Here is a 26,625-nt window from a genome sequence, read left to right on the forward strand (position 1 = left end):
ACACTCTAAAAAAATAGTACTGGGCGCAAGATTTATGAATTACTTATTATGCAGAATTTGAAGTATACACACCAACAAAATTATAACAAACAAATAAATATTTTTTAATTGCTTCATCCAAAAACTGACCAAACAGACGTCTACCGGCTTACTACTCCGAACGAGTTTCCCTGAAAGAAAGCCGAAGCGTCCTTAAGGGTTCGGCTAATAATGTTCTCCTGCTGCAACCGAGACGTTGTATTTGAGTTCCAGTTGGTTTATTTCGGTTTCCGTGTTTATTATCGAAGTTCTTTTTGCTTGTTTTATTTTCCCACATTTATACTTTCTTTATTAATTTCAACGACGGTGAATAACGAATCGAGGAAAAAATAAAATATTATATTAATAGCCTAACGCATTGGAACACAAGATTTATCCCGGAAGTGTTAGGTATTTGTTTCCCCGTACTCAACCTTTCATTGACCATTGATGGGTGTCTGCATTGAGTGGATCGGGTGGTGACAAGTGCGAAATAGCTGTAGCATCAGCGTTGTTAAAGTAAGCACGTTTTTTATTCCATGTACATCGCTGCAGTGTTTGTGAGATATGTGCAGAAATTACGTAATGCGTGTCGCGTTTAAAGTAAAAGCACACGTTCTTTTATTTTGTTCCCCATGTCTCTTGTGATATTTTTAAACCCTGGCGTTAACGCTGTAAACCCTTCATAAACCATTCTCAAAACAAACATGAGATTAATTCTTAAGAGTCATACGCGCTAGTATTACGCTTCTATACATTATTAATATTTTTGTGTGTGTGTTCTAACTTGCGGTGCTTCTGGAAAGTAGGAAGCGTTTGTGACAATGTTGCTTGGGTCAGCTGCTATCCTGCACTGCAAACGTGTTGTTCCATATCTTTTTGACATGATATACTTTCTTAATCCCGGAGGTTGCTGCTGCAGGAATAGTTTTGAGGAATGGAAAGCAGGGTTGCGATGAAGCCTAGGAGCAAGCACTTTTTTGTGAAAGCACAGGGCAATCTCCGCAGGAATAGTTGAGCGACAGGGCTGAGGGATTGAGCTTTCGCGAAGTACATGCTGATCGATTTAAGATTTGGTCACCCAGCAGTCAGTAGTAAACTGGAAACAAGACGGTGGTGCAGATTCTTCCCTTTTATAAGGTGCCGATACTCGGAATTTTAATGACTCTTATATTAAAATAACAATTGCCTGAGTACAGCTAGATTTTTTTCTCTGTTGATGTTTGTTGTTGCTGTGCCTGCCACTGTTGGGGTTACCATAATAAAAAAAGTATAGCAAAGGCACATCCAAACGTACATGTAACTCCCAGAATAGTTAACCTAAAATATACTTAAGTATTTACTTATTTTTAATTATAATATTGCACCTTACGTTTTTGTCATTTAATATGCTTGGTGTGCACAATTTTGAAATATTTCAGCAGCTACAGGCACTTTCCTTACACATTTTTCTTCAGTTCTTGCAATTTGCCTTACTGCTTCTGTTATACTAGCTGCTGTTTACGTGAGAACTCCACCCAAAGTAAATGGGTATCCTTCCTCCAGGAAAGATACTGCCAAGATTCTATGATAAAGGGTCTTTCAACTTTGCTTTGTTTAATAAACTTACTTTAGAAAAACCGAAGACAAGTTTTCTGAAATCAGAACTGTTTCTTTTTGAAGTGGACACGTTTGTAAAGTTTTTTCCCCCATTTTTTCTTCCTCTGGTACCCTATAACTATAGGATAGTGAGTACATGACAACATTTAAGCATCACTTGTCTGCACACACTGACACTTACTTGTACAGTACTAGCAATTACTAATTAGTCTAACTAAAACAAAGAACTGTGGGTAGTGTTTGAAGTGGCTTAGGCACTAGAGTTTAAACCTGTTCAGATTCAACCTGTTTCATTGTAAGACCATAGCAAAAAGACTCTTTGTGCTCAACACTACCTATAAAGAATTGTAATGTATCCTGATTTCATAAATCACCTTGGATAAAGTTGTCAGTTCAGTATAAATAATATTTGCTTGATATAAACCAAATCAACGAGGAGAACAGATGTATTAATATGTCAATGTTATGTTCGTCTCGTATAAGGTAATTGTGAGTGCTTGTGTGAAGGTGACCTTTGTTATCTCTCTGGTATGGCATTCATCCATTTTTTTTTTAGTATTGTGCCAGTTTGTGTCAGGATATTCTCTGACTCCCTGTAATTCTGCCAACTGCAATAGAGGGTTCAATTAATGACATAACAAAAATGATTTCTGATATTGATCATAATATTAGAAATCTTTAAACTGTTATTGTTCTTTTAGTGGGTCAGTGCCAAAATGATTAGGAGATATGCAACTTAACCATTTCTACATTTAATGCTCCTTTTTTTCTTCCAGATTCTTTTTCTGAGTGCCTTTTGCCTGTTTGAAAATGTTCCAGAGAGTAACTCTTAGTGCCCAAAAGTTTAGGTCATTACAGGACTCGCAGAGAGCAGTACAGTGCATTATTGCTATGCATGGAAAAGCTGGTCAGAAAAGTCTATGCAACACATTGAGCCTCAATGACTCAAAACACAGAGAGTTCACATCTTACAGAGACCTGCAAAAGATGTATTTATCAAGCCTTGTGGGGCACACCTACTTTGACAGTGGTGCAGTCTGTCTACACAATAGTGTGTCTGACAAATTCAGCAAAGAGGCTGTAGCTGTAGATGAAAAAATATTTATAAATCAGCTGAGTAATTGTATGTCTTCAAAGCAGGTTTTGAGGCTTCTTGATACTTTGGAACTCATCCCTAATGTAATTGCTACCGTGGCTCTCCAGAGAATAGCTGATTTGGAGCATGATGCTGCATTCAGTAACACATCAGCCTTGATGAACAGCAATTCTTTTAAAGTACTGTGCTTTCAGTTGGAAAAAAAGTCGACGTGTCTTGCGGATACTTCATTGGTTACTGCCTTGAGAGCCTGCACCCAGCTATGTGTGGATCCATGGAGTACTTTTGTGGTGCGCTTGATCTCTGAGAGCCAGGAAAGGTTAGACAGAGGGTTGATGTCTATCAAGAATCTATGCAGCTTAGGGGAGTCTATGTTGGCTTTGGAGGGCCCAGGCTGTGTAATGGTAAAACAGATCATGGAGCAAATAAAAAAACATGACCTTGAACTATGGACTCCTGAGGATATTACCATGGTATATAAGTTGTTCCAGTCTGGAGTTGGAGAAGGTGGTCAATATCAAGACCTTTTGAACTCAATGAGCACTTTTACCAGAACTATATCTTTCAAGATGACTCCCACATCTATAAGTCAGATATTACACACACTGGTTGTCCTCAACCAAACGCAAGCCATGCCTTTAGTTTTAAGCCTTTGCAAACATTCTGTCAGGAAAGTTGCTGATTTCTCTGATGATGAACTAGTCCAGGTATTGGGAGCATTAATTCATTTTGGGCAGAGTGATAGTTATTTCACAGAAGCCCTGGAGCGTCATATTCCAAAGAAGGTTTTCACCATGCATCCTGAAGCTGTCAGCAAAGTAATGCAATACTGCAGTCGGAGACGGATCCTTTCACCTCCAATCTTTGACACAGTGGCAGAGAGTTTTGTTTATAAAGCTGACACTTTCAGCACCAGCCAAATTGCTCGACAAATCATGCCATTTGGGAAGCTCAATTATTTACCTCCAAATGCTGGGGAACTGTTTCGGAAAGTGGAAGGTGTTCTCCGTGACCGTTTCTCCCAGTTTCAGCCTCGCACACTCTTGAATCTGCTCCATGCCTGCACGCTTATTGAAAGATTTCCTGTTAACTTCCTTGCCAAGGTCTTCAGTCCCTACTTTCTTCAGCAGGTGGAGGGTAAGTTTTGTATGTGTGTGTTTGTTTTCAGATGAATGCCTTTTGTTTATTAGAGCATGAAGTTGAAAGTGAAATGGATGTTCCGTGGCATGTTTTAGGCCCTTCTAATTACAGAAAACTGTTTTGCATTTACATATATTTTATAAAGAGAATACAATAAGAGAATTATTGAAGAAAGTTTATTATTATATTTTTTGGAGATGATTGTATTTATTTTTTCAGATTCTTTTAAGCAAAATGATTAATTGCATTTAGTTCATTTTGTAAATCAATTCAGTTTAATTTCTCTCTCTATTATATAAAAAAATCCAGGGACGAGACAAGACTTTTTCAGAGAGATAATTTCAAGTGCCAAGAGATTTAACCATGACCCATGGTCCACTCACCTCTCATTTGTGTGAATGCTGTTGTAGGACACAGTTACTATGCTCTCAGCTCTTATAAATTTTTACGTTGTCCTCATTTTAATACAAGACATACAATCTATTTGTTTCCTTTGATGTAATCCTTTTCTGGACAATAATTTTATACATTCTAAATGACACATCAACAATTAAGCGTAGAAGAAAGGGCAGCGTGTCGAAAACAGGCCCAAAAGTGTTGGAGAGAAAAGAATTAAAAAAAGAACAGTAATAATCTAAGTGCAAATTCGGAAAATAAGGAAAGTTATAATCAGCACGGCCCAAATGGTATTGAAAACCTAACAGGTCGAAGCGGGGGGTGGAAATAAATGACAAAGAGTAGAAGACAAAGTAGAATGTCGTAAAGAGGTTCAAAAACATTGGCATGATACACATGCAGAGCAGGTTAGAGGTTATGAAAGTACTAAAATTCGAAAGTTTTAAAAAACTGATAGTAAAGATTGTATTAGCGCTAACAAACGGAAATAATTACTTGGCGAAATAACGGAACAGTGAAAAGAGATCGAATATATGGACATAGGTGATATGACAGAAGTATGTAGATATTGTTCAGCTTTAAAGTTTAAGTTGGAGACTTGTAGATCATCTAATTAGTGTTGCCATCAGGGAAAAGTAGTGTTTCTTCCCAATGAAGAGGCATATCCGCGTGAAATAAAATATTTGTTATTTGGTGAAAGTGAAATACACAAACACTATCCAAATTGACAATAATCTGTTCACGTTCGCATCATTCAACGCTCAAAATGTAGATTTACACAATTCAGGACCATGCGCTATTAGAATCTGTGGTCCCGCAACAATTGAAGTTACTACAAGTTTAATTTCAAAGAAACCACAATTCAGTCAGGTTTATATTTATGATCACAGAGAAGCGATGCAACATAGAATTGAAAGAGTTAAACGATCGGACGTATTAGAAATTCTAAAGCCAATAATGGGTACAAATCCATGTGTCCAAAAGTATCGCACATTACACAAAATTTATCTGAAAAACACGGACAAAGAAGTTTTCTTGGATTTCTATAGGAATCCGAAATATCATGCTCGCATATATAGTAAACCAACATGTGACGAACTGTCAGCGACAATAGTTTAGAAAGATGGAGATATCAAAGACAGAGTTGATACTCATGTTTATCCAAAAGCACAGCGTGATTCGTCACAAGCGGCAGTTCTGGGAAATGACTAGCGAGCAGGGGGCAGAGCCCCCTAGTAATTAATTAAAAAAAACAAACATTGCCAAATATTAAATGAAATTGGACTGAAAGCCTACAAAGAGCTCCATCCAACTGATATATTAAACTACTTTTTGAAATAAAACTACTTACTGTATTACACATTGTACCTACTGTGGCTTCTCGTCAAATTTGCAGCAAAATGCTTTTTTAAAAACTGTACACTTTGACAGTGATCACATTTTGCAGGATGATGTACTCAAATGCATTGTCCCATTCTAAATGATGTTATAATGAGTCCTACGATGTATGTTCCATTATGTTTCATATGTGTTTAAATCCAGAAAAAATATCTTTGGTTTACATAGTTGGTTATTATTAGATACATGTAATTAGTTTTGAACAACATTAAAATTAGTATGATGAAAGACTGAATCATTTTAATTTTTTTTGGCATTGGCTAAACACATCTAAAAATTTGTCTAATGTGAAAAGTTAGTGTATGCTTTTTTTCTAATGTCAATATCTAAATGCTTTACTTTTGCTTTCCATAATCCCTACTCTTTTCTCATTTTTTTAAAATTTGGTTTGGTTTTATTTAGCTTAAAGAGACTTAAAAAGGTTAAAACAGAGAAATAGCAAAAACACACAAATATTTAAAATGTTAGAGATATAAGAGAGGAAAGGAAAAGAAACTGAAGTAAATGTCGCGAAAATCAGCATTTGGGCACCTGAGGCCAATGCTGTAACCAAGCCCAGTACTTGAGTTACACTCTAACTGTATCCAAAAATTAGGTGGTACAGTGCAAAAGGAGTAGGCTGGATTTTAGCCTAACACAGATGTTAATTGGTGATCTATTTCTATGTGTTGAAGGGCTCATTTGGTCAAAAGTTTAAATGGTAGTGAGGAACATGAGTGGCCTAGAAGAAATTGATTTGATAACTGAAAAAATTTTAGCTGTAGTATCGTACAGATCTAATAATATAAGCAATGCACTTTTGGTAATTTTGAATATTTGTGACAGTAATGTTGCAACTGCAACATTTCATCTATGAAAAGTGTGACTTTTTGAAGAAAATAGTAATACTGTACTTCTAGAGATAATTTAAGGAAGAATTGAAGCTTACAGATGAGTATGAGAAATACAGAGATTACATCTGAAATAGATGTCAAATAACGGTCACTTTAACATTATCTGGTATAAAGTCTACAAATACAGTCATATGAAAAAGTTTGGGAACCCCCTCTTAATTATTTGGACTTTTGTTTATCATTGGCTGAGCTTTCAAAGTAGCAACTTCCTTTTAATATATGACATGCCTTAGGAAACAGTAGTATTTCAGCAGAGACAATAAGTTTATTGGATTAACAGAAAATGTGCAATATGCATCATAACAAAATTAGACAGGTGCATAAATTTGGGCACCCCAACAGACATATTACATCAATACTTAGTTGAGCCTCCTTTTGCAAATATAACAGCCTCTAGACTCCTCCTATAGCCTTTGATGAGTGTCTGGATTCTGGATGGAGGTACTTTTGACCATTCTTCCATACAAAATCTCTCCAGTTCAGTTAAATTTGATGGCTGCCGAGCATGGACAGCCTGCTTCCAATCATCCCATAGATTTTTGATGATATTCAAGTCAGGGGACTGTGACGGCCATTCCAGAACATTGTACTTCTCTCTCTGCATGAATGCCTTTGTAGATTTCGAACTGTGTTTTGGGTCATTGTCTTGTTGGAATATCCAACCCCTGCGTAACTTCAACTTTGTGACTGACGCTTGAACATTATCCTGAAGAATGTGTTGATATTGGGTTGAATTCATCCGACCCTCGACTTTTAACAAGGGCCCCAGTCCCTGAACTAGCCACACAGCCCCATAGCATGATGGAACCTGCACCAAATTTGACTGTAGGTAGCAGGTGTTTTTCATGGAATGCGGTGTTCTTCTTCCGCCATGCAAAGCTCTTGTTGTTATGACCAAATAACTCAATTTTTGTTCCAAAATGAATCTGGCTTGTCTAAATGAGCATTTGCATACAACAAGCGACTCTGTTTGTGGCGTGAGTGCAGAAAGGGCTTCTTTCTCATCACCCTGCCATACAGATGTTCTTTGTGCAAATTTCGCTGAATTGTAGAACGATGTACAGATACACCATCTGCAGCAAGATGTTCTTGCAGGTCTTTGGAGGTGATCTGTGGGTTGTCTGTAACCATTCTCACAATCCTGCGCATATGCCGCTCCTGTATTTTTTTGGCCTGCCAGACCTGGGTTTAACAGCAACTGTGCCTGTGGCCTTCCATTTCCTGATTACATTCCTTACAGTTGAAACTGACAGTTTAAACCTCTGAGATAGATTTTTGTAGCCTTCCCCGAAACCATGATACTGAACAATCTTTGTTTTCAGATCTTTTGAGAGTTGCTTTGAGGATCCCATGCTGTCACTCTTCAGAGGAGAGTCAAAGGGAAGCACAACTTCCAATTGACCACCTTAAATACCTTTTCTCATGATTGGAAACACCTGTCTATGAAGTTCAAGGCTTAACAAGCTAATCCAACCAATTTGGTATTGCAAGTAGTCAGTATTGAGCAGTTTACATGCATTCAAATCAGCAAAATTACAAGGGTACCCAAATTTTTGCACAGCCAGTTTTTCACATTTGTTTTAATTTCATATAACTAAATACTACTTCACTAAAATCTTTGTTCGGAAAACACCCCAGTACTCGGATGTTCCTAGGAAATGAAAGACATACCACTGTTATCTTTTTTGTTAAAAGTAGAGTAAATTATTATGCAGGCTGAGAGGGGTTCCCAAACGTTTTCATATGACTAAAGTGGTATCAGTAGTATTAACCTACATTGGAATGGACCTGTATAGAGTTTCTTCCTGCTTGATAAAACAGGTTTGAGGATGTTTGCATTTATTTATGTTATTGTATTTTGGATGCAATAAGCACTAGAGGCATATACTGTACATTTTTGGCAGTTTATGTGAGAGATGGAACATGCAGCCTTATTGTTTCCTGCTTCATTCATTTGCTGACTTGGATAGGCACGGCACTTTAGAAAGAGTTTATATGTATAATGTATCTATCTAAAGAAATGACATTATTAATGCACTTAATCAGTTAAGTGTCTGTTGCAGAGCCCGTCTTAGCAGTACTTTGCAGAGTGTAGAAAACAGCCCTGTACAAGGCACCAGTCCATTGGAGGGCCTGCTCATGCACTCAGCCAGACTCCCACCAGGTCAATTAAAGTTTCCAATTAACCTAACACACATATATTTAGATATCTAGATAGATAGATAGATACTTTATTAATCCCAAGGGGAAATTCACAATTTCACATTTGTTGATACAGCAGAAAAATACTGGCATACCAAAATAAAACAAATCGGGAAAATGTTCAAGGTTCAAACAGACAATAGCTAGGCAAGGGATTCAAGCATAGGACACTGGATCTGAGGGATGGAAGCACTTCCCACTGCAGTGCCACCCCATTCTTACTCTTTTTTGTCACTGCCACCAAATCAGTGATGTAGGTTTATTATCTGTTTACTTATCATATTCGTAGTTTTCATTTTATGTGATAGTGTATTCACATCCCTTTTCCTCATATGGTAATCAGTGACTGGTTTTCAATTTGTTATTGCATTTTCATTATAAACAATATTTGTTGTTTGCTCTTTTCAGCTCAAGGTACTGGACTAGATAGAACTGTGCTTGCTCAGCTGACACAGCTTTTCATGACAATGAAACTGGAATGTCCTTTCTATGAGGTAAGTATAAAACTCACTATGTCAGCTATGTCATGCACTATGGATGAGTGTGGTTTTAAAATTCTAATGTCTGGAGGGAGGAATGCTTCTTTAGATAGTTCTGTGTTTAATCGGCTGTAATGCTAATTATTTTGTTTATTTGTGGTGCATATACCTGCCTTGTGTCCAATTGGGTATACTTGATGTCATCCTTATTTGGAGGATTGAATGAAGTACTGAGTGTTGTGTGTTACTTTTGTCTGAGATTTGAATATACAGTGGAAGGTTTTAAATTTTACATGTTTTGATAATGACCCAGGATTCAGAATGGACTTTTCACTTCATACATTCAGAGAGGGTGCAAAAGTGATTAAAAAGGTTAATAGGATGTTACGTTATATAACACAATGTGTAGAGTACAAGTCTAGAGAGGTTATGCTTAATGTATATAACTCACTAATACTGTACACCCTCACCTGGAGTACTGTGCACAGTTAAAAAAAAAAAAAAAAAAAAATGGAGTAACAATCTTAGATGCACAAAATGAACAGAAACGAACTACTGTAAACTCTAGTTGGCCTTCCTATACAATGGTTCCTTGCCAAACAGTATGACGGCAATGCTCACTCCGTATTAAAGATCCACAGAAAAATACTCCTTTTTAACATGTCCCATATTTCTTTCTTAAAACTGTGTCTTGTATTCCTGTCATCAGTTGAGCCCTTCATTATCTCGCCTCCAGACTCCAAATTCATTACTGAATTGGGTGAAAGGCACTTTCGTGCCCTTTTAAGGAACTATGTCTGGGGACAACCTGATAAATGCATCCATGGTCAAGAATACCCTCCGATAGACTTGGGGCCATGCTTCTAGAACTCCTCCAAAAGACTCTAGCTCTGTGTAAAAGGACAGGAAACCTCCATGCTGTTCTTTGGCTCCTCAAAAGTCATCTTAAAAAGTTGTCCTTCGCCATAATATAAATAAATATGCTTCTGTACCTATAGTACATGCTATTAACATGAAAGAGTCACATGAGAACATGATGTTACTTTTAGAAAACATTCAGTATCAGAAATATAATTTCTGAATTTGTGTGAGTGGGGCAGCAGGGACAAGAAGAACCACCATTTTCAGTAAGAGTGTCCAGAATATGCCTTACTTATTTAAGAAAGAAAATGTGATAAACACTCCAGTTTTGACCCTGAGAAAGTTTATCTTCCTCATTTGCATACCAAACTTGGACTTACAAAAAACTTTGTCAAAGCAATAGATAAAATAAACACAGTATTCATGTACTTGAGAATTTCCCCAGATCAATGATGCCTAGATTAAGAGAGCCATTTTTGTAGGTCCTTAGGTAAGAGAAGTGATAATAAAAGTGAAACTAATTACTTATTTAATAGCCTTTTTCAGGTTATTACAATTTATTCACTTACCTATTATAGTGTAATATTAATTATTTATCTATTATAGTATAGTGTTGTTATTTACCCATCTTGTACTTATCCTGTGTTTATGATTATTTTACCCGGCTGGCGGTCCTGGGAAACGTTATTTCATGACACACTATTCAACAGTGCTGTGTATAGATAGTATGACATTAAAGCTTCTTGACTTAAAAGATGAGAGAGTTGAATAAATTTGAGAAATCTTCTTAACAGCTTCTTAAATGTAATTGCGGATTGCCAAAATTATTTTCAAAGCCATTCTCTGATGCAGTTCTCAGTCAACAGCCTTTCATTTTCTTTTTTCATGTCAAATTTCATTTTAGGGTCCACATCTTCACTCCAAGTACTGGGTAAAGTCCTTTTTGAGCCCTGCTGGTCAATCTATGGAGAGCCCTGTAGATGGATATCTTTATAACATGGTGAAAAATGCACTTGTCGATCTTCTTGGAGCTAGAATATATTTTGCTTCACGTGTTCTGACACCATACTGCTACACTTTAGGTACAGTACTAACAATGACATAATCCTGATGTTCATTTTAGAAGTAATGGCAATGTATGGGAGGGTTGAATCTTGTTTTAATTTTTTTTTGTTGTATTTGTATTTGTCCTAAGTAAATAATTGTATCTGGGGAACAAAGTAAATATAATGAAGATGCTAAGTGTGTGTGTATGTGTGTGTATGTGTGTGTATATATATATATTATACAGTGCATCCGGAAAGTATTCACAGCGCATCACATTTTCCACATTTTCTTATGTTACAGCCTTATTCCAAAATGGATTAAATTCATTTTTTTCCTCAGAATTCTACACACAACACCCCATAATGACAACGTGAAAAAAATTTACTTGAGATTTTTGCAAATTTATTAAAAATAAAAAAATTGAGAAAGCACATGTACATAAGTATTCACAGCCTTTGCCATGAAGCTCAAAACTGAGCTCAGGTGCATCCTGTTTCCCCTGATCATCCTTGAGATGTTTCTACAGCTTAATTGGAGTCCACCTGTGGTAAATTCAGTTGATTGGACATTATTTGGAAAGACACACACCTGTCTATATAAGGTCCCACAGTTGACAGTTCATGTCAGAGCACAAACCAAGCATGAAGTCAAAGGAATTGTCTGTAGACCTCTGAGACAGGATTGTCTCTTGGCACAAATCTGGGGAAGGTTACAGAAAAATTTCTGCTGCTTTGAAGGTCCCAATGAGCACAGTGGCCTCCATCATCCATAAGAGGAAGAAGTTCGAAACCACCAGGACTCTTCCTAGAGCTGGCCGGCCATCTAAACTGAGCGATCGGGGGAGAAGGGCCTTAGTCAGGGAGGTGACCAAGAACCCGGTGGTCACTCTGTCAGAGCTCCAGAGGTCCTCTGTGGAGAGAGGAGAACCTTCCAGAAGGACAACCATCTCTGCAGCAATCCACCAATCAGGCCTGTATGGTAGAGTGGCCAGACAGAAGCCACTCCTTAGTAAAAGGCACATGGCAGCCCACCTGGACTTTGCCAAAAGGCACCTGAAGGACTCTTGGACCATGAGAAAGAAAATTCTCTGGTCTGATGAGACAAGGATTGAACTCTTTGGTCTGAATGCCAGGCGTCACGTTTGGAGGAAACCAGGCACCGCTCATCACCAGGCCAATACCATCTCTACAGTGAAGCATGGTGGTGGCAGCATCATTCTGTGGGGATGTTTTTCAGCGGCAGGAACTGGGAGACTAGTCAGGATAAAGGGAAAGATGACTGCAGCAATGTACAGACATATCCTGGATGAAAACCTGCTCCAGAGCGCTCTTGACCTCAGACTGTGGCGACAGTTCATCTTTCAGCAGGACAACGACCCTATGCACACAGCCAAGATATCAAAGGAGTGGCTTCAGGACAACTCTGTGAATGTCCTTGAGTGGCCCAGCCAGAGCCCAGACTTGAATCCGATTGAACATCTCTGGAGAGATCTTAAAATGGCTGTGCACCGACGCTTCCCATCCAACCTGATGGAGCTTGAGAGGTGCTGCAAAGAGGAATGGGCAAAACTGGCCAAGGATAGGTGTGCCAAGCTTGTGGCATCATATTCAAAAAGACTTGAGGCTGTAATTGCTGCCAAAGGTGCATCGACAAAGTATTGAGCAAAGGCTGTGAATACTTATGTACATGTGATTTCTCAGTTTTTTTCTATTTTTAATAAATTTGCAAAAACCTCAAGTAAACTTTTTTCATTGTCATTATGGGGTGTTGTGTGTAGAATTCTGAGGAAAAAAATTAATTTAATCCATTTTGGAATAAGGCTGTAACATAAGAAAATGTGGAAAAAGTGTTGCGCTGTGAATACTTTCTGGATGCACTGTATGTAGGTATTTTATTTGGTCTCATTCTGAGTAAAGGACTGGATAGCCAATTTTTGGCTATACTTTATTTAGACAAATACAGTGAAGTTTTAATATATGGTTCTCAATCAAACTCTAGGTTTTAATAGATATCATTGAGAAATTATAATTGATAGATAATATTTAATCCTGCAGATTAAGAGGGTTACCTTTGCTGCAGTCTTTCTTCAAGTGGGGTGGGTGTAATGAATAAGGTACCACCACTTGTCCATCCTGTTATTATTACATCATCTCACACAGTATAACCAGGTGTTTTGACATTGAAAAAATATGTGTATCAAATCATTGATCAGTGCATTCCTAAATTAGCAAGTTTTTGCTTTTATACTGTAATTTGCCTGTTTGTTCATATCGTTAAGAAAGTCATTTTATAGAGGGTGATCTGCAAACTCAAGTGTTATAGAATATAGGAGTATATTGGTTAATGTTAAAGCACAGGTATCTTCCACTGCATAATGTGCAGCTATTAAATCAAACCAGAATATATTTTATCCTCTGGGAATAATGTGCATAGTTAAATAGGTTTTGCATTTGGACCATCTTTCCTTCCCTTTTAAAATTAAATGGTTGACATTTTTTTTCCATCTAAAAGTAGTTTCTTAATATAAGATAAAAGTGGTTGTTTAAGTGGTTGTCTCTCTATTATAAAAAAAAAAATCTTGGGAGGGAGGCTAGGGAGACGAGACGCGATCTACTCGGAAGACAATTTGACGTTCCACGAGAGACACTTTAGTCTCACACGAGACAAGCGAGTGAGACAATATTTAAAACAAGTTCACAGACATCTAACCTAGCAGTTGTTGTAATGCTTTCGACATATACACTTCATGTGCTCCTAGCTCTTAAAACAACGACAAGCAGAACACACAGCTCGCCAGCAGCAGCAATCCAGCAGATGATCCGACAGCTTCTCCTTAGCATGCTTTCAGCCCCTCATTCCCCCCCCCCTCCCCCCCCTTTCAGAAAGAAGGTGGCAGAGACGCGAAGTGGCAAAAGGACAGCTGCTGTACAGGCTTTTAAATGATCGACATGCAGCACGACAAACAAAACACACAGCTTGTCTGCAGCAGAAAGACAGCAGCTGATCCGACGGCATCTCCTTAGCATGCTTTCAGCCGACCCCCATTCACAACACGATCAGCTTTATACGTCCTGTGAGAAATAGATTTAACCATGCCCAGGGCCAGAAATAAAGGACAAGTATTGTTTTTACAAAAGTTTTAAAGTAAAAGTAAAACCAAACCCGGGGGTGGGCAAACAAAGCGAGCAGGGGTGGAGCCCCCTAGTTTCCTTTTAAAAAAATTTAATCCTTAATGAAAAGTGAAAGTATCCTTTTTCATTGTAGAAAATATTTTTAATCCATTAAATGTTATTTTTTCATCTCAAGCAGAGTAATTCCTTGGTTACTTATCAGTTCTTGCATGTTTTAGGAAGACCACAAGTTCAAACACATTAATATGGAAGCATTACCCAAAAGAGAACTTGCTCTCCAAATCAGCAAGGTTGTTTAAATGTACATCTAATCAGAAGTCGTAGAAGCCAGCCCTTTGTATAAACAAATACTTGATCCATCCATTTTCCAACCCGCTGAATCTGAACACAGGGTCACGGGGGGTCTGCTGGAGCCAATCCCAGCCAACACAGGGCACAAGGCAGGAACCAATCCCGGGCAGGATGCCAACCCACCGCAGGACACACACAAACACACCCACCCACACTAGGGCCAATTTAGAATCGCCAATCCACCTAACCAGCATGTCTTTGGACTGTGGGAGGAAACCGGAGCGCCCGGAGGAAACCCACGCAGACACGGGGAGAACATGCAAACTCCACGCAGGGAGGACCCGGTAAGCGAACCCAGGTCCCCAGGTCTCCAAACTGCGAGGCAGCAGCACTACCCGCTGCGCCACCGTGCCGCCCTAAAATACTTGATTCATCTTGTGAAGACTGTATTTAAATATGACTGCTAGTGTGTGTGAAAGAAATAAAGAAAGACCATATTCAGTATTTAAATGAGGGGAAGATATAATTGGTGATAACCAAAAATGCATTGAATTAAAAGAAGTATTGAGCATGTGTGTGTGTGTGTGTGTGTGTGTGTGTGTGTGTGCGTGTGCGCGTATGTATGTATGTTAGAGAGGCAGAAAGAGTCCCTGCTAATGAATGTCAGGTGACTTCATGAACAGTGAGAAGTGACATACATCACACCTCGCTGTCAAATGTGAGGATGAGGAGAATGCACAGGTTAACAGTATCATGTTTAATTTGTTAAGATTGTGAGCACTAATAATTCTTTAATTTTGTCATGTACACTAATTTACACACATCCCAGTTTATACTGTATATCACCCATACTTGCTGTACATAATCTTGCTGCATGCAATGTCAAAGTTTTATGCTTTAGATCTACAATGTGTGGTGTGAAATTTGGTAACATAAATTAACAATTAGTGTGAATAATATAGATTACACTACTGTATTGTTTGAAGTACTCCTCAACAGTCTACTCTGAAAATGCCTTTACTTCATTCTAGTTAAAAACTGGAAAACATATTCCATGCACACACATTCATATTGAATTACCTAAAGTATATAACTTCATTTTTTCTAATTGATAATTGTAAGCTGGCCTCAGGTTGGCAAGCAGTTGATTATGCCCAATGAAGGATTGGTGCCTAGTCCAGGGCTCTTTTCCACCTTGCATCCACTGCTGCCAGGATAAGCTCAACCCTCTGAACTGGATTAAGCAGGACTGAGAGTATATTGTATGTATGTAACTAACCGTCCATCATTTTGCCCATTCTACATTATCCCAATAGAATTTTGCCTTAAATGAACTGTGAACTGAACCTGGTATTCTGAATTTGATTTTATATACTTACAATTCCAATGATTTAATGTTATACAAATTAAAAGCAGTTTATGAAATATTCTAAGTATCTTAATATTTTATTGATTTAAATGCTATACATGCAAACAAGTAGAATATGGAATTTTTAAGTCAATCTATAGTTTTATTTTGAATTTCATTGTATTTTGTGTTCTGAATTATGAGGTTCTTTGTTTGCAGATGTGGAAATAAAGTTAGACGAAGAAGGTTATGTGCTGCCAGCTACATACCATGATGAAGTCTGTCAAAGGTAAACGAATGAAAAAAATAAAAATAAAGGTGACATTGATGGTGCATGAATCTTTTTGAGCAGTATGCATATGCATTCTTTTTTCTGTTTTATTTATTTTGCCAATCACATTACAATAGATGAGATGTAGATCAATCAAGGATTCAGTTGATAGTAAATCTCATACATTTTTTTGGTCAAGTATGCACCTATACTGTATGTTTCTGTAAGTAGCAATTTATAATACCTATCAACATGCCATAATTACAAAGCAGAAAATAAATGTGCATGAACATTGAAGAAAATATAATTAAAGGACATTTAAGAATTACATTTCTTATAGGGCCGATGTCACAAGTAGCTTCATGCAGTAGGAAACCGTGCTCTGCGCAATTTTTAAAATATATTTAAGTTTTGACAACTTGTACACTACTGGTCAAAGGTTTGGGGTTACCCAGAAATTTTAATGTTTTTAATAGAAACTGATACCTTTGTTCCAAGATAACATTAAATTGATTTTAAAATATGGCCACTACTAGTGTGTATAATGGCCATTACTGCTTGAAATGACTGATTTTTAATTTATTATTCACATATGGTTGCCGGGTCCTCCCTGTGTGGAGTTTGCATGTTCTCCCCGTGTCTGCGTGGGTTTCCTCCGGGCGCTCCGGTTTCCTCCCACAGTCCAAAGACATGCAGGTTAGGTGGATTGGCGATTCTAAATTGGCCCTAGTGTGTGCTTGGTGTGTGGGTGTGTTTGTGTGTGTCCTGCGGTGGGTTGGCACTCTGCCCAGGATTGTTTCCTGCCTTGTGCCCTGTGTTGGCTGGGATTGGCTCCAGCAGACCCCCGTGACCCTGTTTGGATTCAGCGGGTTGGAAAATGGATGGATGGATGGACATATGGTTGCAAAGTCCCATTTTCAGCAGCAGTTTCTTTAGTGTCCTAATGGTAAATTCCCTTAGCTAATCCTTAATTAGTCATGTTTACTTACTAATAAGTTATTAGAGAATCCCTTCTAACTGCTGTAATAAGGCGCTATATAGCGCCCGACCCGGCACAGACTACGCAGAGGCACATGTAAAACACACAGACTTTTTATTTTTCTTCACCTGTGGGGCACGTCTTCCCCAAGAACCCCACAGGCAATACACAGTTCCAAAAGCACTCAACAGTAAGCAAAACAACCCTTTTTCTGGCACCACCACTCCTCCCAGGCAACCTGTCTTCTTCCTCCCGATTCTGGCTCCTGAGTGGTTTATGCTGGCCCTTTTTTATAGCCCACCCGGAAGTGCTCCAGGCGCTTGATCATCTGTGGCTAATTGCTCTTGCGGGCAGGGCTGTAGAGATGTCAAGGTGGGCTCCAGGATCCATGCAGCACCCCCTGGCGGCCATCCCAGATCCCCACAGGGTTGTGGAGAACTCCATCTCCCATGAAACCCTGCGGGAAACTGAGGCACCATCGTCAGCCAGGGAGGCTGCCACCAAGCGTCCCGGGGGAGGTAGTGAGATGCCCATGGTTGCTCCCCTGGAACATATGTAGAAGGGGCGTCCCGGCCGGGCGTGGGACCCGGCCGCCTGCCACACTGCATTAACACAACTGAAACCTGTTATTCTGTTCACTTATGTCACAAGGTACTGGCATTCCTAAAGTTTCGTTCTGGGTTAAAAAATCAGTTGAAAAGTAACCCTGGGAGTGCACCAAATTAACATAATTTTGGACAAAAATCTTTAAATGCTTATCAGACAGCTTTAGTGTCAAAAAGTCACTCCTAACTCATTAACAGCTGTGTTTGGTGTACTCCCAGATAGGCCTAAACTGGATGAGAACAAATTTGAGTGTAATGGCCTATACCACACTACCAGTACTGTATGTAGACTTGCATTGCTTAACTGGAATAATCTAAACCCACCTCTTATTGATGTTCTATACTGTTTGAAATTGGTAAAACACATCTTGATTAGAGGATCTGTTCAAAACATTTTTAAAATTTGCAAAAGTATAATTTTAGGAAACTTTAGAATAAGCATTCATATCGGGGGGGGGGGGGGGGAATTTGCTCCTTTTTTTCCCCCTATTGTTTTTTTTTTTTTTGCCCAGGCTGTTTGTTCCACTGTCTTTCGTTCAGGTGAGGGTTGAGTTCTGTTTTTGTTTTATTTTTTTTTTCTACTTTTTTGTAGTTTGACTATATTAATATTGTTTTCTTAAAATAAATACAAATGAAAAATAAAGTAATTGTGGGTAACACTGTCACATGTTTAAAACAGTAAACCAAAGTAGTTGGTTTAATTTACAGTTTTAGTTATAACCTATAGTCAGTTAATAATATGATAAAGCCATCTTGTTCTCTAGACTTATTACGGCGCTTCTCAAACTCAGTACTGGGAACCCTCTGTGGTTGCAGGTTTCTGTTCCAGCCAGTTTCACAATCAGTCTTTTTTTTTTTTTTTTTTTTTTTTTTTTTTTTTTTACCTCATATTGATCTTTATTTTATCTTATTCTGCATTTAGAAAAGCAGTTTGATTTTTACATTTATAACACACTAGTCACATTACCTGTCAAAGACAAATAATAGAATGTATGTAAAAATATTTGATAGCTGTTTTCCTATGTGTACTTTCAGTGCCTTTCCTATGTATCATCATTGGCCTGAACCACTCTTGAACAGTGCTCCCACTGTTGAGCTTGTTCCCGTAAAGCCAGCATCTAATACTCTGTCATTTTAAGGCTATTGCTCACCTTCTGTCTGCTTTACACTTACTGTATCTGAAAATGACTCTCTGTGTGACTCTTAAGCCTTTACTCCTCCTCATGTGCCTGCAGTGCGTGATTGAGACACTGCACCCACGGAGGCATATAAGAAAAAGCCAGTATGTGAAAGTAAGAGATTGGAGAACGAAAAGGAAAAATGAAAGAAAGGAAGTTAAAAGATGGAAAGACAAGGCCAGATGGAGAGAGACAGGGTGAGTGTGAATGGAAAAAAGAGAATGCAGACAGCTGGGAGGAAGTTCCTAGAGGAAGTGTGCGACCAACACTCAGGTGCTGATGGCCACTCCAGCTGAGTGACTTAGAAGCTGGAGTGAACAATGTACGCCGCTCGGTTGGAGCGACTTGCCAGAGATTAGCAGTGCAGCTGCACTGAAAGGAGAGGCTCTGTGAGGCATTCTGTGGGTGGTGCCATGGACAGCAGAGACACAAGCCTGGCAGCGGAAGTTAGAAGCTTGGTGTGGTGCTCTACCAGGAGCCACAGAGATCTACAGGGGCCAGATCCTAGGAGCAGTGTAGAATGTTGGATAAACAGCAGATTAGTCTTCTCCTTAGCTGCAAGGACCCATTAGGGTTAAGCTGAGGAGAGGTCAGTATTAAAGAAGTGCACCAGGGCTCATGTTTTTAAGGACAGTTTCCTGCTGTGTTTTAATCTCGTTTTAAAGGATTATTTTTTTATTGTACTTTTTGCACTGCACAATTTTTGGACACTTTTTTTTGGTTTGCTTTGATAAAAGCACCTTCCCCTTGCTTCATGTTTTGTCCTCATCTGCCGGCTCATCCTGTTGAACCTTGTTTATGAGGCTCCTAAAGCAGAAGTGGGAGCATGGAGCCGACCTACACCGTCAAAAGGTTGAACTTCTTAATTGTACATAACATATACAATATAAAAGAACATTTTTTTCAATATTTGCAAGTACTGATTGTGCAAATGTCCAATATAGTGTTTCATTTCAGCTGTAAGATTTTGCCACTTTGCAAGTCTCTGTGAATCAAACTACCGTGTTTTTATTTAAGTAAGGTTGTGACAAAGGTTATACTTGCTTCTGCTTGTCTAAAGCCATCGAACTGATTGTCTCTCTGTCCATCTATTCATCCATCCATTTTCAAAACTAATTATCATGAGGAGGGTTGCAGGGAAGTTGGAACTAATGAAGAACACAGCAACATGTAAAATTTGATCTTAAGTTATGTAAAGAATCATGCTGAAAAAGTCATCTTTGTGCTTTTCCTCTGTTTGCGTTGCCATGTAATATACATCTGTAACTCTGAATATTCTTTGAGGCCTTCACACCTCACAGTATTATTTCTTTGATCTTTAATTTGGAATTTTATCTTATTTTTTCTGTATGGCAGATTTTAACCTTTCTTTCAACTTGACTGCTGATAAATAAGAATAAGCTATCAGGAATAGAAACTGCTAGCCATGTTGACTTAGCATAATGAGTAAATCATTGCTTATTGCATACATTTAACAAGATCAAATACAACCTTGTGTATTTCATCATTCCAGTGTCATTCTTTGTTTTTAGTAATTTAACTACAACCTAAAATATTTGATTTAAAATGTAGCCTTCTTTCAATACTTATAAACTATTTTGACTGCTGTGATTGGATAAAATTCAAAATGGACAGAATGTGTGTCTGCAGGATTCCTTACAATGTAAAAATTTCCTAAATACTGTACTCCTCCGTCATCTTAAGGTTCAAAGGACAAAGAAACAAACAAATGAAATAAATAAATTAAAAAAAAAAAAAAAAGTAGAGGCTTTAATTACAGGTTCACAAAACTGTGAAATTATCTGCTTACTTTTGTAAAGGATGTCTTATCACACCATTTAAATTCTGTCTGATGACTTACTACTAGTGTAGTGTATGCTGATTAGTGCTTCTGATTACATTTTCCATATTGTAACTTTGCTTGTTAATCATTTACTCCAAACTATAGTCTTGTAATCATTATGAATTAATATTGACCCTCTTCCATAATGTTTTTGTTTTCATTAATTTAATGGTAAAAGAAACCAACTTGTTTTTTTATTTGATTGTGTCTAGCTTACAATGTAAATAAGATTTCTTAAATACTCTTAGACAATTTGGTTTGTCCATTTGGGTCTAGGATGGGGTTAATTCTTTAATTTTGTTGTTCAAATTTGAAATCAATTTTTTTTATATAACAAGTGTGTATGCTTAGAATAAATAGTTGCAGCTAGCAATGCAAATGTATAGGCAAACCATACCACAGTTTTATTATACTACAGATGAGCAACCTGTATAATGAATAAATCGGTTTTAATGAGGTTTACCAGTATTTATGAATGATTTAGTCTTGTTTAGAGAGTTAGCTGTGTTTAAGCACTTTAATATTCTTGTATGTCTCAAATCATTACATTCTATGTATTTTCCTTTGTAGGATAGCTGTGTGCATTGATGGGCAGAACAGATTTTGTTCCAACAGTCAAAATTTGTTGGGTAAGGAGGCAATTAAGCAACGGCATCTGAAGCTGCTGGGCTATGAAATTGTGCAGGTAAAATCATTAATGCCCAAGACAATATCATAAGACATACTGTAATTCTTTCTTGAACCCTCAATCAACTAATGTTCTCATGAGCAGTAAGCAGCACAGCATTTTTTTGTCACTAACATTCTATACAGCTCCACTTACTGAATAAGTAACTGTTTCAAATTTATCTTAAATTTATCTTATTTCAGATTGTATATTTTTGTTTTAGTGGCATGATAGTTGCTTCTGATGGCAAAATAGATCTGCTATACAAGTTACTGAAATGATAGCTGAGTTATATGTGTAGCCAGAAACACACTGTCACCTCATTAGCTTTAGAAAACCACTGCAACACCAAATTAGTTTTCCTAATGCTTGAAATCAGACCAGGTCAGTTAAACAGTCTTCATAACCATAAAAATAAAAACACCCAAGCAAGGAAAACAAAGTTGTTTGACCTATCTAGAAATGAATGGAAGACAAAAGGAGCTCAGTAGGCTGTAATACATGCAGTGGATAAATATGTACGCAGTATATACATTACACTAAAGACAGCCTAACATCTGCAGATCATAATGCTTCAGCTATATAACAATATAATTTATCAGCAGAATGGCACAATCACCTGCTGTCTATCATGGTCCATTGTCTGTCTGTCTGTCAGTCAGTCATTATCCAACCTGCTAAATCCTAACACAGGGTCATGGGTTCCATTGTATCCAACAAATTTAGCTTGAGACTGCAACATAAATTTTACCCCTTCATTACTTCTTTCAGAAATTGCATGTTTAAGAAATATGAAAAACACTTGGCTATAGACACTTCATAACTAATCATGAAAAATAGTACAAAAGTGCAATTTTAACATTTCTTGAGTTGGAATTTTATGTCTGTGAAAGCCCATTTGAAACACAACAAGCCTGAATGGGCTCTGTTTCTAAACATATGATATATAACATATGTTTTATTTACTGTGCTAACACATGTATTTACATTATTATCACTGTTATTTTTACACTAGGGGGCTTCGCCCCCTGCTCGCTTTGCTCGCCAACCCCCGTGTTTGGTTAATCTGATATACAATGTACATTTTTTTTTTTCTTTGTAATTGTTTCAATTTCATTATTTGCACTTTTACTTTAAAGCTTCATTACAAACAATTTTGTTTAGAGACACATTGTGACAATGCCCATAAGTGAATATTGTTTCTGTTTCTCTAATAAATAATCTGACTTTTTCAGATTCTCATAGCATATGGTCCATTATTGTGTAAATCCACGTTTTGTGCATTGAATGATGCAAATGCGAAAAGACTTTGTTGTTTACTCTTTGCCTTTTATTTCTAACCCTGATTTGTCCTGCTATTTTTTCAATTACATCTGGCTCTGATGATTAATCACCTTTTGTTTGCGGTAATGCGATCTTTTCTATCTTTTCTTTGATACTGTAGCGAATGACATGATAAAGTGTCACAAAAGTTTTACTTGAACAATCGCCAACTTCCTAACCCCAAACACAACTTTCTAGCACCCTCTCCAATGCCCCCCCTTACCGCATCAATCAATACCCTGCTATCAGTCTTCAGTGCTGTACTCCACCCTCCCTCCATCGGACCTAACGGTCACTTAAAACCAAACAGCCCTCAACCTGCCTGGGACGCTACAATACTTTTGGATTTTACTGCTTTCATATTCTGTACCTTTCTCTGCATGTGTATCGCGCCATCGTTTGTTGGAGCCTTTCGAATTCCACCGCTTTCGTAATCTCTTATCTGCTTTTTTCACGTTTCACTCTGGGGCGGGGGGCTGAATCCTCTTTTTTGTGTGTCTGTGTCGTCACCTATGAGGCGCGTTGCCTCATTTCTTATTTACGTTAGTTGAGCTCCTTTGTCTTTGAGCCGTGATGTGTTGTAGGCGCTTATTTACGTCAGTTGAGCTCCTTTGCTTTTGAGCCGTGAGGCATGGTGGGTTTGGCTATGCTGTGGTTTTTGGACGTCTCGGGACTCCGTACTTTGTGAGATTTGACTGTGGGGCGGGACGCCGAGGCCTCTTGCGTTTGTCTGTGAGTACTCATATTATTGTATTACTGTAATGTGATGATTCACTTATGCTGTGGAGTCCGGATCTCTGGGGGGTGTGCCTGCGGTGTGTTAAACGTGCGTTGTAGGCGCACGCACCTTCCGTACTATGTCGCGTTTGACTATGCTGTGTAGTGTGGACGGTTAGGGCTCCGTATTGCCTGTGCTCGTTGCTTTATTTTGTATTTTATCTATGGGGCTTCTGTAACATCTCGGGGGGTCTGCCTGCGGTGTGTTGGACGCGCGTTGTAGGCACCCGCACCTTCCATGTGGCTGTGTTGTTCGTAGTCTCTCCCATTTCACTCTGGGGCGGGGGGCTGATTCCTCGTTTTTGTGTAGCGCCTGCGCACTATGTCTCCTGCGTCCATGGGCATGTACCTGCGTCCATATCCGGTTTACCATTCTCGGTTAGTAATATGGATATGACTCATTGTTACAATAATATTTCATTAAAAAATGTTGCATGTCACTTTAAAGTATTAAACAAAAATACTCCAATTTCAAAACAGTTAAGTCCCAAAACACCTTGAATATTACACTAAGCATAGCTAAAGCGCATTATACAACTTTTACTCAGACAGGACGTCAAACTTAATGAATGCTGTTGCAGATTCTTGAATTGAAGGGTATGAATAATTGTGCAACTCACAGCACAGCTTCAAATTTCCAAAGTAAGCTTGCCACATCTGAGAGCCAGATAACTGGCTGGCTGACCGTGCCATTGCCTGTATGAATTCTTTCCAGGTATGGCGAGTTCAGTCTGTCTCAGGCTGCCTTTCACCTTTTTCCATTTTGTTGCAGTTCGACAGACATAAGACATCAACCATAAGAGTCTCTCTTGTGTTGGTGTGACCCAAAACACTCGCTTTCCTTCTTTGCTTATGACTGCATCATATGTGCTATACTTCTGGATGAGTAGTTATTGATTGTCAGCTCTTGCACATATATGAGTCTGCCCTACGCCTTAAGGCAAACTGAAACCATTTTGATTTTATCAAGGTGAGTAACGGATCGATCTGATTTACTTACTGGAGCTGTCAAACTGTATAGCTGGTGGTCAGTTGAGCATGCTTTTGACAGCTCCTGACTCACAAAGATTATGTAATGAAGTCTGCAACTGAAAATCACTGAAACTGGAAAAGTCTTGTAGAGTGGTAGGACCCTTAACTTGTCATAAATGGGGGAGAACCCAAGTTATGTTTGTGCCAAAAACTTGGTGGAGTCATGCTTTGTGTTTCAGCACAAAGACAATGCTAGCGTTGCCTGTGGTTGGAAACTGTACACATAATATTGGTTAAAACAGTCAGAAAGGTTGTATTAGCATGTTTGTTAAAGAGCAAGCATGTGATTAATGCTGAAAAAATACAGTTCACACAGTAGAAAATAATGGAGATGTCCATAGACTTCACAGCATGTCTTTTTCTGTGGCAGGAACCAATAATCCTTGACTGATCCCAATGGGAACATACACACATCTGTTAGGAATGTATGTGACAACCCCGTGTGCAGAAAAATAAATATCACCCAGTTAAGAAGCATTGGCTTCCCCCTACATCCCAATAAAACTAGCCTGGTGCGGGTGTGTGCACAAGGATGTCCTGTGACAAACTGATTTCCAATTCCAGAATAAGCAGTTTAATGAAAATTGAAACTCATATCAAAATAATTCCTGGACATTTAGTCATTTTGGCAACTACTTGTGCTCAAAGACTGTTAAATGACCTGCTGTAATGGAGAGTAATATGTAGCATATAGGTTGATATTTTTTAAATGTCTTAACAAATATCTAATTTTAAAATATAATTGGACATGGGGAAGCTAGATTAGACACTAAATCACTAGATCAGATAGAAAAGAAAATGAAAGAGAAGGAGGCTTATTTACTGGCGAGTTAGCCTGAGGAAATACAGGTGGCCAAAATACATAAAAGGACATGATGCTGACTAAAGAGTAATTAGCATGCTAAGACAGAGAGTCATCTGGTAGCAAAGCATACAGCATAAACTGCTTATTAATCAAGTTATATTATTTTGCATTAGGGTAATTTTATGCTGCTTATATCTGTGGCACAATTGAAAACCTTAAGTTACTCTATAAATAAAATGTTTGAACTTTTTCTCCTATCCATTCTTGTACTCTAATTGCCTGGACTAATAGAGGTAAACAAAATGGGGATGTATTGAACTACAGTAGCAGTCAAGAGTAAACAAAATCTATAGATTGGATTTAGGGCATTCTGTTAATATCTTTGTAATAAAGACTCCACAAGGGAATGTAGGGCCACCCTAGTACCACAACTAAACACTTGCTTCACATTTATATTCATGTGTATTTGTCCCCTGGCCGTTGTAAAGACTTCATATCATTGCCTCAGAAGAACAAACTATTGCATGGCTGCAGTGTTCATTTCTCATTTACAAATAATGAGTGATGTATAATTTTATTTAAAATGAACCATTGATTTGTTTGAAACAACTGACCTGAAACATTTACTGCGTTTTCATGCATTTCTCACCCTTGGACCGTTCACTTTGCAGATACCATTCTATGAATTTGAAAATCTGAATGGCAAAGAAGAGGCGATGCAGTATCTCCATAAGAAGATCTTTCCCCACAGTTACAGACACAGTTGGTAATTTATGTTTTGGATGACAAATTTAAAAATCCTGCATTTATTGCCCTGCATATTATAAAGGTTTTCAGAATAAAAGAGCTGGGCTGCTGTTCATTCTGATGGCATATATTAAGTTGCATTTTGTAAAGTGCTTTGTTAGGCTGCTGAAAACTGTCTGCTGTACATGTGTCAGATGACTTTTATTTTAGTTATTTATTGTACTATACCAGAATCTTAGGATTAATATTTGTGTATATATTAAATATAGTTATTGTAAAATTATTTTATATTAAAATAAATGTCTTTTTGTATTTTTTTCATAAATTAAAAAGGTTAGATGTTTCCATTTCAGGTCTTGCATTTCAGCTGTATAAGAAGTTTTTTAAAACGTATTACTGCATTTGGGATGGCTGCAGAAATCTGTTTGAAGGAGATCTGTAGTGATGTGCCATACCACATTCCTATATAAAGGATCATGGCATAGGTTTTCCTGGCAGT

General features: G+C 38.0%; 1 protein-coding gene across 1 annotated transcript; it reads left to right on the forward strand.

The window, feature by feature from the left end:
• The first annotated feature begins 241 nt into the window (after positions 1 to 241).
• Positions 242 to 26,476, forward strand: fastkd3 (FAST kinase domains 3). Its single transcript, XM_028803788.2, has 7 exons — positions 242 to 537; positions 2,394 to 3,850; positions 9,151 to 9,236; positions 10,987 to 11,164; positions 16,119 to 16,188; positions 21,346 to 21,460; positions 26,051 to 26,476. Exons 2-7 carry the CDS (start codon positions 2,428 to 2,430, stop codon positions 26,147 to 26,149), a joined length of 1,971 nt encoding a protein of 656 aa, XP_028659621.1. The 5' UTR covers positions 242 to 537; positions 2,394 to 2,427; the 3' UTR covers positions 26,150 to 26,476.
• Positions 26,477 to 26,625: the final 149 nt, after the last annotated feature.

Source organism: Erpetoichthys calabaricus, chromosome 6 (genome assembly GCF_900747795.2).
Source record: "Erpetoichthys calabaricus chromosome 6, fErpCal1.3, whole genome shotgun sequence".
NCBI classification, from domain to species: domain Eukaryota; kingdom Metazoa; phylum Chordata; class Cladistia; order Polypteriformes; family Polypteridae; genus Erpetoichthys; species Erpetoichthys calabaricus.